Genomic DNA, 13,385 nt, shown 5'->3' with positions numbered 1-13,385 from the left:
ATTCTTTGAAATTTTTCTTACGGCGTTATTCAATAGAATGTATGCTACTATGGTTTAAACGATAGCTTACTTAGTCGTTGAGAATGGAGAAATAAGTAATGGATGCTGATATCAAATAAAGTGTACCTCTGTGTTTATACTGATCACAATAACATTCAGATAACAAAGTTTTGTCAAAATTATAATCTAACACCAATACTGAATACCGAATCTAGAACGGCAATACTTAAATTCCATTGACCATTCCTTATGCCTAAAATTTTCAAACAATTCAAATCTTTCACGTTTATTTCATTTAGCCTTACGACTTGGAGAAAACGGAGAGCACATAGTGAACGGTAAACATATGGTAATGCATCAGAGGGTGATCGAAACCAATGGCACCATTATTGAATACAGTGGATCTGAAACAGCCGTGGAGCGTCTGAATATCTCTAAAGTGACCGAGATTGACTTAACATTAGAAGTAAGACTACAATGACATTCTTGCAAATCAAACGTGTCATTAACACGTTCACTGTCTACTAACAGCTGTTACGCATTGTCGGCCAGTCACCGGCGACCAGGTCGTCGGCAACCACTGGGTTCAAAAAAATATATGAGCTCGTATGCAGTTGGTCGCGACAACCACGAAACGCGGCGACAGATGAAGTGCATTGAATTAAATGCAATTTTCTTGTAGACCAGACGTAATAATGATCTTCGATGCAGAAAAATTTATGCAACGACACCGACAACTTTCCAGTTACTGCGTTTGGTTGCTGAGTTTGATTACCGTACTTCATTCTCTGGTTTTTCATCTTTCATCGACCAAGTCGCCAGCGATTACGCACGAAAATGTGTATCTCCCCTGAAAAGGCGAGATAATTTGTCCTATTTTTGAATGATTAAATTAAATTAACTTTGTACTCGTACGTCTTAGACAGTGGACGTGTTAAGATTTACGAAAAAAGAAAAAAGTCATCTGGTTAACCAGTGAGATCCTTCAGGTATTATCATCACCCAATCGGTACCCACCTCAAATCACCTACGAGTACACGGTGCCGAAAGAGATTCTGAGCAGATATTCCTGGATCTTAAGCAACTGGACAGAGTGCAGTCCAATGTGTCAGGGTATGAAATATCGCAAAGCTGAATGCAGGAATATCGGCTACGAGAAGGATGTTGTTTCCAATGATTATTGTCGCGAGTCAGAGAAACCGCGGGAAGCAAGGCAAATGTGCGGCAAACACTGTATTCTAGAGTGAGTATGCCCCAATTAAAATATCATTTGAAAGTTAATCGGTGATGACTAATATCTATCAATATAGACGTCTACAAAGTGTTTGAAAACTGGTGCTAAAACATGCTCGTTTGGCAAAATGTTTTCTTTGTTACAACTATTCAAAAAGGTCGCCTGAAAAAAAGCTGAGATCTGAAAATCATATATTGGTCATTACAACTTTCGCCTGGTAAATTTGTAGCTTTGCGTCGATTTCTTAACAAGATTCGATCACAATTTCGTTATTACTGATTTTCCGTGAATATGAAAGAAGCAAGATTTGAGGAAACGAAAAAAAAATGAAAATTTCACGACACTATTCTAGATGGGAAGTCACAGTTTCGGAGTGTTCTAATCACTGTGGACCAGGAATTCGTAAGGTGAGCTCCAGGTGTGTACAGAAGTTTCTCAACTCAAACGAACCACCCCGTCCAACTGGAACACCAACGTGCGCCCATCTTGTACAACCAAGCGACGAGGAACCTTGCATGGGACCCTGCAAAAATGTCCACTGGAGTTATGGGAAATGGAGTGCTTGTAATGTCACATGTGGGGGTGGTGTTCAACACAGGACAGCTAAATGCGTAGACTGGAACGGAAGAGAAGTTCCTGAGGGGAATTGTGCAGGGCAAGAAAAGCATTTAACGGTAGTATGTGGACAACAATCGTGTCCAAAGTGGGAGCTGGACAAGTGGAGTTCTGTAATTATTTGTACAACTTATTCTAACACTATCAGTAAAATTAATTGATTTTCTGGTTTATTATGCTTCTCTTCTTCTTCGTAATAGTGTTCGGTAACATGTGGTATGGGCACACGAAGTCGGAAATTCTTGTGTCACATAGACAACCGTCTAGTGCAAAGCAGTTATTGCGGTAAATTACCTCAACCAATTGTCCAAAACTGTAACGCTGCGAGGCCTTGTGAGCAATGGCACACTGGTGATTGGAGTTCAGTATGTAGCAAAATTATAGCTTCGTTTATAAGTAAAGTAATTTATATGTAGAATAATTTCAAGGAGTAGGAGGATTACACAATTAGTAGTTTCATCTTTGGAATTTATCGCGAATAATTGTAATTTATCGTGTATAATTGGTAATCGTTCGAGCGAAACACTTAAATTATTTTTTGTTTGCAGTGTTCAGTCACTTGTGGCGAAGGTACAAAAGTAAGGAAAGTAATTTGCAAAAGTGTTGACGGAATGAAAAACAATAAATGTTCGTCCTCCAGCAAACCAGAAAACATTACAGCCTGTATAGTGAAACCTTGTCCAACAATAGTACGTCTAATCTTCCTTTCGCTACCTCTACCGCTATCTATTTTTAATTGTTTAAGTTTATGAGAATCACATATTTTACAGAGAAACATACCATCGATCAAATATTTTAATACCTCTAATCTACCATATGAGATCTTTTCTCAACAAGCCAACGAAGTTCTTGACATAACTTTTCATCCAGGATATAAATGGCACAGTGAAATACGGAGAGAGGTAGATATTTATTGTCCATCTCCTTTGATTATTAAGAATTTAAAAGGATAATACTCGTTAGAAAACGGTAAAATCACGTGTTATCCTTGTTTCAGTGTTCTAGACCATGCATTCGAAGCTTCATGCATGTAAATGTAAAATGTATTTCCATTGAAAAAGGGACTATCGTTCCTGAAAGCTATTGTGATACGAAGGAAAAGCCACCCACTGCGATACGTTGCAGTCGTGATCTTTGTCCAATGTGGAAGACCGATAATTGGAGTGAGGTCAGATAATAATAACTTAGGAAAGAATATTAATATTGTATTGTTCCATTTATTACATTTGATAATATCAAAAATTACATTCTTCGAAAAGTTATGTATATAAGCAAATATTATCTTAGAACAATTGAAGACTGGACACGAGAAAGGCTGTAAGTGGCAATAATAAAAATTTCAAGAAACCAATTGTTTAGTTACCAAAATGTTATTTATTAAAAAAATATATCAAAACTTATTTTTTACATGTAACATATCTGTTACTTTATTTAACCTTGCAATATTTATATTTTAATATTTTAAAGTCTTACTAATTAACAACGAAAGAAAAGTTTCACGGCACTTTTTTATGTCCAGTCTTCAATTAAGTATTTAAGAAAACTGTGTTTATAGGGTGCTATAATTAATATAAATTGCATATGTCTGTTTAACTTATTGGTTTACTAATTTAGTGTGACGCAGAATGTGATTCGGGACTCCAACGCCGAAATGTTTATTGTCAAAGTCCACGCGGTGAAATTCTATCCGACGAGGAATGCCACGACAGAGAGAAACCGAAAATAGTAAAGATATGCCGGAAAAGCCCCTGCATGAATAGTCCCACGGATCGAAAGAATCGATTAGAAACAAATATTCTCCGTAAATGGAAATTCTCTCAGTGGAGCCCAGTAAGTAATATTCCCTTTGACATTATTCTTTTTTGTATGTCGCTCCCTTCTTGTATTTAAGTTAAGTGATATTTACAATGTTGACTAAAAGTGTTTGCGAAATAAGAACGCCATCCATGATCTATTTTGCTTACAATCGTCACTATGTGCAAAATAATCGATAAAAGTAATTTTAGTTCTATATGACTACTACGGATATCAATTTGTGTGTCCGTTTTTATGCAAATCATAGTGAATTATAGGGAGATATTCAAGAAGGTAATAGAATTAATTGAATTTTTTATCGATGTTGTGAATTTTTAATTTCGTCGTTGTTTGAAGCTGTTTTCCTACATTTTGCACTGCACAGCATGTAAATTGCTAATAGAATGTGTAACAATGAAAACGAAAAAACTTCAAGAGGACAATAAAAACGAACAATAATTAAACTTTGAATTTATAACTTAAGCTCTAACTTTTGACATACCCTTAGAATTTGATTTTTACATACACAAGTAATCTATATGTTGTCCAAAAACAGACATTTAATTCAACAGAAACGGGAACAAGATAGCCGTGATACCTGTCCTGCAGAAACATGTTAATATTCGATTCGACGAATTAAACAGAAAAACTCGCAATCGTTATTTTGCACAATTCTTTGGTTACTTTGCTACATGTGTACAACCATCCAACTTGTTTCTTCATTGAACTAGTCTTGCCACGAATGAATTTACTAAAAGGGAAAAAAAAAGAAAAAATTCGAATAAACGAAGCATAAGGGAAAATGTAAACGTCGAGATTCATGAGGGGAGTTGATGAGTTGCCATCGATCGTAGTTTGGATCGAACGAAACTGTTTTGCAGTGCTCGAAGTCTTGCGGTAGCGGACTACAGTGGCGAAGGGTGGAGTGCACGATGAGGAGAGGAAACCACGGGCCGGAAGTGACTGTTAAGGATGAGCAGTGTTCAAGGCTTGGCCTACGCAGGCCGAGATCGCAGAGACCATGCAGACGCGTTGCCTGCGACTATATTTGGCAGGAGGAACCTTGGTCTGAGGTACCTTCATACCTCATCGCTGCTATGATCTACGATCTATCGATCACGTCTTTCATTATTGCTTGCCTCTTCTTCATTTCGATTGTTGAATCCAGTTTTCCTCGGATTGTTTTTGTTGGACCCTTTCGATCGAGCTTATCGGTGAACTTGAGGAACGAAAGAATTATGAATTGGAAAATAGAATTCGACGAATTACAAAAATAAGAGAAGAAAAACAACAATAAAGAGATGTACTTGAAAAAAAGAAAAATCTGCTATAACAAAATAAGCGTACTGAAGAGGAAAGTTAACAAATTGAAACTGAAAGTATATCCTTTATCATCTAGTTTACAATTTAAGTTCAATTTTTAACGATAATTTGAGTAAAAAATAACAAAATATTCATAATTCTATATTTCACCACTGAAATCTACCGACATCAAAATTGGTATTGCACAGTTTTCTTTTGTGTACAATTTATCCATAAGCTCGATCTTGTGTGCTCGACTTGGATTGTTTGGAAGGAAAGAAGTTCACCGAGAAGTTGTGTTCCATTTCATGGTTTAAAGGGCAATGCACGAAAACGATCGAAGTTAGTTGAAAAACTCAATCCTCACGATCTTCGATAATAATATTTAACTAATCTTCCTAATCTTCTTTTCAATAAAGAATCATAAGCGACTTGGCTATTATTTTAAGGTAAATTTAGAGTTTACACAGAATCATACACAGTAGAATTCCAATAAACCGGCGCTCTCGGGACTTCGGCAATGCCGAATTACCAAATATACCAGATTATTTGACTATATCTGTGTATAAACGTTAATCAGTTTTAAAAGCAACCTTATCTGATTGCTGGTATTGACGAATGACGTTCGTAGGGTACGGTCGTGGTCAGGGCTGCCCGTGCCGGACTATCGGATGTACCGACACCGGATTATTGAAATTCTAGTGTCATGTGCGCGCGCGCGTGCTGTGTCTCTTTTGTTCACTGACATTATTCAACGCTAACTTTGATCGAAACAGATCTTGATATGTTTACAGTATCACAAAGACATTAATTCAGTAGATTCTTACTTTAACACATGCCTAATAATCACTGTCTTCTTCAAACGCTCCATTTTGTTGCGAGAATCTTCTGTTTTCATTTGATTTTATCCATTTTACAATGTTAGATGAAAAGCAATTCCGATTAAAAACTAGCACCATGCAGAAGTTTTCGTTTCTTTCATCAGATTCCCGACGAAAGAACAGTTTACCCTAATAATTTATCCTAATTAACACTAATAACTTCGTGTTCATTCACACTTGCACATTTGATCGTTCGAATGGGCATGCGACTTGTAGGGTTCTCTTCTCGCATGTGGAAATCATCAATATGCATGACACGAGAAATTGGTGTCATTGTTTTTTATATTAATACACCTTTCTAAAGCACCCGTGGAACCTCATCATTCTATATAACAATGTTTATCGATTGTACTTATCTCTTAATTGAACGCACGTTCATTTATCTCCGAGCGAGTCAGGATAGTAGACAGATTGCGAAATGATCATTCCATTGAAATGTTTTGCTGTTTAATTCATTGCTGTGAAAAAATAATACCACCTATCTTACAACATATGTAATTACTTGGCTAATTCATCAAACGACTCTAGTGGTTTACTGAGACTTGAATTATTTCAAAATGATTTCGTTAGTGTGCGCACGTTTGTACATTTCACGATTGTTTATGTTCTGTTGTTAATAAAAATTAATAACACCTCGTCTCCGTTGACGACAAATATGTACTACGATAAGTATAATTTGTTGTTTTAAATATTCTACAGGGTGTCCCACTTCTAATGAACATCTATATTACTTCCGGTGCTATTGAAAAAGTTTTAGGACGTGTATCTGATAAGGATAAAAATAGTCCCTCTAACGGGATGACTGTTATCTTGAAGATTAATCTTGAAGATTATTCAATATCACTCGGCTGTTCAACGACCTATAACATTATGACCTTGAGATGACTTTGAGCAGAAAAATCAGAAATGTGCAATCTTAAATTGGAAAAATGCAAAAATAATGAAACATACGAAGAACGAATATTGGTGCCAATTAACTTTAGTCAAGAATCGGGAAGTTACTCAATGTTGATATTTTACTGTTCACGATCACTCTAAGGTGATAATATCAGAGACCGTTGAACTCGTCTTGATGTAGACCACAACGTCGCATTATGAAAAACAGATGTTAATAGGCGAAAGATGACCTTGGAGGGACTTCCTTCTTATCATCGCCAGTTATCAACTCCTCTTAGTAATTTTTTCTTACTTACAATAACAATGGAAATCATTTAAGTATTCGTTATAAGTGGGATCATTCTTGCAGAACCATAATTCAATTATATGTATATAATACATTTTTTAAGCATACACTTTACACATATACGAATAGCGTATGGGCATGAAAATCTGTCATATATTATCACACTTTCTGCACACCAAAAGGAATGTTCATCAATAATCTGACTGTGCGTATGATAGATCTTAAAGATCATATATATGAAACAAATGTAAGGTTCAACTACTGCAATCCGTTTAATAAATATTGTAATAAAAGAAATTAAAAGAAAAAACAAGTAAACAAAGTAAAATGAAAACGAAAAATATACCAATATTTCTATTACTTTTTATGCTAACAGCAGTTGGTATGTTTCAAGTGTTCAGCAGAATGTGGCGAGGGAATTCAAAGTCGAATAGTGAGCTGTCATCAAACTAATGCTCGCGGTTTCACCGATCTTACGCCCACTAATAATTGCCCAATGGATCAAAAGCCGGCTACCAGTCGGCCTTGCAAAGTCCGAGAGTGCAATGACCAATATTACTGGAGGGCTGGTCCATGGAAGCAGGTAAGTTTAATTTTTAATCAAATAAAGTAAACGAAGTAATCTTTTAAATTTTCTTGCGAATAGTTCTACTGGAAACGTGAAAAGAAGATTGCAGATGTGTAATATTGAGCTTGGGAACTAAATAACATAATTTTCAAAGTCTGCAAATTCTGACTTTTTATATATTGTCATTTACTGAATGAATCTTTTCCTTTTAACGCTAAAGCATTCGAACACTGTGAAATCTTTTTTCCGCATAAATATTCCACATAAATATTTCCGCATAAATACTTGCACATCTGAACAATGTTCAATTCTCCTTCGAAATGCTTTCCTAAATATGTATATTCAGGATAAAATAAAAGTATTTGCACTAGTAGCCAAAGATTTACGAACATTTGTCAAAACGAAATAAATTATCGTTATATCTACAAAATCAACTCTCAATTAATCAGACTGTTAAGGCCATGTGTTCAGGCTTGCGCTGCGTCGACACAGGACATCGCCGTTTTTGAGAAAGTCAAGTATTTTCAAAGGATGTATATTTTCTCACGGACTTGGGTCTGGCTGGAAAACAATAACAACATTCTCTCGAAGGATTGCCAGCCAGGCCATCTCAACGGCAATTGGCGCATCGTAAGTCCACACGCAGTCAAAAGAGGGACCTAGGATTTATGGGTCGGTTTTCCGAACTGCCGACCCTTTGTTGCGACGTCCTGCAGGCCTTGTTTACCGAACGAACATTTGGCCTGTAGGCGTTGCGCAATCGGGAAACCGCCCCAAGTTTTAATTGGACAATCCTAGGTCCCACTTTTCTGCAATTCCTTCCAAAATAGGACTTGGAGGGAATTTTCCAGGACGATGGTGGGAGCGTTTGTCAACTTCGGTGGAAAGCGTCCCTCCATCGAGACAGAACAAAATAGAACCCCATATTGAACAGAACACCCTCGCGACTGAGAAATAGTTTAGAAATAGTCAAACGGACAATAAAAATTTTGTGTTGTAAATAACTAAGTTTTATTTACTGAATATTCCTAATTCCAAATTATATGGAATTAACAAAGACAGTTCATTGGTACTCCCTGTTTAGTTTCAACTGATTCATTTTAAAAATATGAAAATATCTGATAATATGGAGAAATTTCGATTACAGTGCAGCCATGATTGCGGACAGAAGGGTCGTCAAATGCGGAAACTGTTTTGCTACGACAGAAACGACAGACAAGTGCCACGCGTCTATTGCCCTAGAAAGTTCAAGCCGCGACGGAAGCAAAAGTGCAACCAAATTAAATGTTATCCAATGTCCTGCCTCGATGCGAAAAAGTATTACAATACTAATAAAGACAACGAGTACACCTTGGTCGTTGCTGGAAGGAGCATGTTGATTTACTGCTATGAAATGTCGAGTTCCTATCCAAAGGAGTATTTGACACTTCGGGCTGGGTACAGGGAGAATTACGCGGAAGTAAATAACAAGAGGTCAGTAGGAAAGAGGATCAAACTGAATGGTGCATGTCATTACATAAAAAGATTTTATTCCATATTCTTCTAGCTAATATTAAGACGTATTCAAAACACTACCTACGCATGTATTTTTTATAAGCCGTTGTTGAGTTATTAACTTTCAAAGTTTACGTACTGCCGCCATTTGAAAATATGTAATAAAAAATATAGAGTTGCGCTTAAAAATTGTAATGTGACCTTCATAGGACTCTCTAATGTTAACTCAAGGTCAAACAATTTTTACCATAATATGTCCCCCTCAATACTATACAACTTTCATCTGAAACATTTTTCACATTTCTGATACTTACAGAAATAATCACTTGTAGACATTTGAAACGGACATACTGTATACATATATAGAATTGCTGATTAACATGAAAACAACAATGGTACAAAACGTTAAAATTAATGAGAATAAAATGGCCAATTAATAAAAAAATGCTGTTCTGCGTTAATGAAAGAAACATTTACATATGTAACTGCAGTGAGTGTTTTTACTAATAAATATTGAAAAGGTATAATTACTGTAGATGCCTTTGAATACCGATTAGCATAAATACAATTCTATTAGAAGATATTAATGATCAAACAAAAGGAAAATGACACAAGCACAATAGAAAATCCTATAAACGCGTTATTTTTTTCATCTATTTCAGATTAAATTATGCGGAAAATTGCCCATACAATGTGCGGAGGCACAACTGTGACTGCCAGATTAAGTCTGGGAAAACAGAATTTAGAAGGGTACGAATCGATCCTGTAAAACTGTATATATTAGGTAAGGTACAGTGCATGCTTACATAAATAATAAATATATGTTGGATCAAAAATTTTAAAAGCTATTGTGTCTTTAGAGAACGATTACACATTTTCATGGACGAATGGAACGAAACGTATTGAATATGGCACAGCTGGGGATTGTTACAACAGTGTGCATTGTCCACAAGGTCGTTTCAGCATTAACTTAAGCGGTACTCAATTCAGAATATCGCCAGAAGTTGTTTGGAAAGGAACACATGAAGCATCAGTGGAAATAAATAATATTGTAAGTCTAACATATACATATGTACAGTTTATATCATAAAATATTACTTTTGCTGTCAGTGCTATTAGCTCAATATCTGATTAATGGCATAGTTTCACTTTTTACTATATGGTATCAATAAAAGTAGCATTTTGAGGACTTTTAATTTGTATCGGTAAACTGAAAAACTTGGATATTTTAAAAAAAGGTACACATAAATTTACTTGAATTATCACTTCTGTTTTTACTTATTTCTTCAAAACATAACTGGACACTTAATGAAAATCAATTTCACATCTAATCAGTACAACGAATTATAACAAAATCAGAAGAAATGAAGAATTAAAAGTACTATAACCCTTAGTTGGTATCGTAATTCCCGCTTCTCTGTAATTCCCCCAGCATAAGATACAGCTTCATATGCTACGTTAAAATATTCTTTCCGTTTCAAATCCTGTGCGTTAATTACATTTTTGTTGCGTTTGGGTCATATTTGACCCCATGATACCAGTTGTGTGTGTTATCTGAGAACTAAGTGATTCAGAATGTCGAAAGGTTTAACTGAAAGTGAATTAGCGGATATTGTTAACAATTCATCAGATGTAAGTAATACTGAGGTACTGATTGAAAATGAATGCGATGATGATCTCATGACGTATGATGTGAATGAACATTCTGATCATGGCATTGATACAAAAATCGAAGATGGCGATGAAGGAACCTCTAATAGAGAAGACGAGAGAGGATATTATGTTTTTCTTTTTTTTTAATGATTTACAAACCTTGAAAGCTTCACGCTTGTTTTCAATATTCGTTAACATCACCATGTCAGATTTTTTATACTACGCGAAAGTGATTAAAATAGTTCGTAAAAGTTTAGTTTATACTTCCTTTATTTGTTTGTTATATTGCTTTAGCCATATTTCTATTCGTTTCACATTATTTTGTATAATTAAGAATATAATAGAAGTAATAACATTTCAAGCAACAATATTCATCGCTATACCTACAAAACACGAGTGGGTCATGACGGACCCTACGATACCAGTTACGTGACTGAAATGTCGCCATACCAACTGAGGGTTAATAAAGAAAATTGATAAAAACTAAACTATTTTAGTATACTTATAAATAATAGTGTGTAGGATCTTTAGACTTACAATTTCTTACTTATCTATGCACGATTTCTCACCATGTCTTCCTATTAAACTACATTCTTAGAATAGTCAACGTGTCGTTGGAAAATGTGGAGGCACCTGTGGCATTTGTAAGCCAGCAGCTGGATTAAAACTAGATGTTTTACCACCTTAGTCTGCAATATGGGGGGTCCAATAATCTCTAAATACCTGTAGAGTACAGGTAAGCAAAGTAAATTCTTTAAATATACTAATTACTCTTATTGAAATAATCTAATTAAATTAAAAACTTGATATTCTTCCTTTAATAATATAATTACATTGAGAAATGATTAGTATAAAACTTGACCTAACACCTTAATTCCTATACTTTACTGCTAACATTTATTATAACAGTTTATTTCTATAAAACTTACACAATTTGACTGTGATTAATTTACTAGAAATTACTAAATTACTTCTTTACATATCTATGAAAATGTAAACGTATACTGTTGCAGCTTTCAGCAGGTAGAAATTCCACTACTGGATTTTTTAGCACGTCGCAAAAGACTGGTTCGATGAACACAAGATGAAATCGACGAGATTCACTACCGAACCGATCACTCCATTTCGAGCTTGCTCTGAATCATTCGCTTAAAACAATCTGCGTGATTTCGAATGATAATTATTACGTCCTCAGAAATAAGAGTCAGCTTCGTAATAGATTCGCCGACTCTAGAAAATTTTTAAAACTGCCGATGGTATACCGAATAGGATAGAAAACAATATTGTTTTGATAAGTCGTTTAACAATTCGCATTTAATGTTCGATCATTTTATGTATTAAGAATTTAAACACTCGTGGAGGACGAATTTTTTGAGAAGTCACCTTTCAAAATATAAGCTCCCATTGTACGATACACTGAATATTTAAAAAAAGAAAAAATGTAATACTATTTAATGTTAACAAGCTCTAAATATGAATTCACATATCTTTAAAATGCTAGTTAGATTTTAAATACCTAGTTTCACGAAGACAAACAATTATCCTCCATAATGAAGAATAATTGATAAAGAAACGAGTTTTCTGTAAAAAGAAAACAGTGACAATGGATGGAAATTATACCTTGAACGGTACCACGTGACATTTTTGTCTTCTCGAATTATTCGTCGAATTTTAACAATTCGTGTCCACTTAAGAGTTCCGTTTAGGTATATAAGTAACTTAATGTCCGGTAAGAATTGCAGTATTCGTTTTGTTTATACTCGTTGAAACATGACTGCCCGAAAAGCTTATCGCTAATCGAACAAGAAAAAAAAAAGTGCAAAAAGAATGAAAGTAACGTGATAAAAAGAAACCTTTTATGTTAGTACGCGACTAAAGTACAAAACTGTAAAATGGCGAGACCCAATGTTGTTTTAATTGAGCCAGGGATCTATGCTTATTTCTATCGACAAAATTTGTCTGATTTAATCTAGATTTAATCTAGACTGCTTTCGCAAATCTTCTACGTCTATGATACTATAAGTTTACTTGGAAATATGACAAGAGCAAAATTATTCAAGATTTCTTTCACCCCCTGAACTTTTTTTCTACTGTAATTTAATTATTCGCAGCAGAAGCTCTTTCGATAAGATATATCTTGTAAAACACTATAAGACTTGTTCAAAGCTAATTCCATGGAGAGCCATATGAACGTATTTTAATTCACGTGTTTCGAGTTTGATCATTTGCATAAATATTCCATGGCTTAGAAAATATTTATAGTAGTGCAGAATATGCATATGCGTTTATAATTTCTTCTAGCGCAAGATTTACCATTTAACACGTTCCGTGCCGAACCGATTTTCGGTGACTTTCCGTTCACGCCGCGTGAGTCATATGCGCCCCCACGTTGTCTAAACTAACAATTTTGCTTTTGACCCTATACGTCTTCTAATATTTATAAGATTGCAAAAAGCATTATTATCAAGAAAAAGGTAACGTTTAAGATGCACTATAGAGCAAAGGAAATATTTTTGTTTTAACAAATTATCGCTGTAGTTGCATAGTTTAAGTCAACGGAAGGAAAAGGCCGAAATATCAAATGGCCTGAACGGAAAGTCCAGAGTTGGGCGTATACGACCCACGCGGCACGGAACGTGTTAAATAATTTTTAAACCATTT

General features: G+C 35.1%; 1 protein-coding gene across 1 annotated transcript in view; it reads left to right on the top strand.

Annotated features, from left to right (window-relative positions):
- LOC108573032 (A disintegrin and metalloproteinase with thrombospondin motifs 20-like) overlaps nucleotides 1–11,792 on the top strand; it is a 194,543-nt gene extending 182,751 nt beyond the window's left edge. Inside the window, exons 17-31 of the mRNA XM_017935388.1 lie at nucleotides 300–466; nucleotides 990–1,243; nucleotides 1,587–1,962; nucleotides 2,050–2,214; nucleotides 2,398–2,538; nucleotides 2,620–2,751; nucleotides 2,847–3,017; nucleotides 3,464–3,679; nucleotides 4,525–4,716; nucleotides 7,404–7,592; nucleotides 8,725–9,050; nucleotides 9,734–9,855; nucleotides 9,932–10,122; nucleotides 11,323–11,460; nucleotides 11,738–11,792. Coding sequence (XP_017790877.1) covers nucleotides 300–466; nucleotides 990–1,243; nucleotides 1,587–1,962; nucleotides 2,050–2,214; nucleotides 2,398–2,538; nucleotides 2,620–2,751; nucleotides 2,847–3,017; nucleotides 3,464–3,679; nucleotides 4,525–4,716; nucleotides 7,404–7,592; nucleotides 8,725–9,050; nucleotides 9,734–9,855; nucleotides 9,932–10,122; nucleotides 11,323–11,412 — 2,732 coding nt within the window. The 3' untranslated portion in view covers nucleotides 11,413–11,460; nucleotides 11,738–11,792. The remainder of the gene's footprint in view (nucleotides 1–299; nucleotides 467–989; nucleotides 1,244–1,586; nucleotides 1,963–2,049; nucleotides 2,215–2,397; nucleotides 2,539–2,619; nucleotides 2,752–2,846; nucleotides 3,018–3,463; nucleotides 3,680–4,524; nucleotides 4,717–7,403; nucleotides 7,593–8,724; nucleotides 9,051–9,733; nucleotides 9,856–9,931; nucleotides 10,123–11,322; nucleotides 11,461–11,737) is intronic.
- The last annotated feature ends 1,593 nt before the right edge of the window (nucleotides 11,793–13,385 follow it).

This window comes from Habropoda laboriosa, unplaced genomic scaffold (assembly GCF_001263275.1).
Source record: "Habropoda laboriosa isolate 0110345459 unplaced genomic scaffold, ASM126327v1 scaffold89, whole genome shotgun sequence".
NCBI lineage: Eukaryota > Metazoa > Arthropoda > Insecta > Hymenoptera > Apidae > Habropoda > Habropoda laboriosa.
The sequence above is the reverse complement of the archived record's forward strand: the minus strand, read 5'-3'. Positions and strand labels throughout refer to the sequence as shown.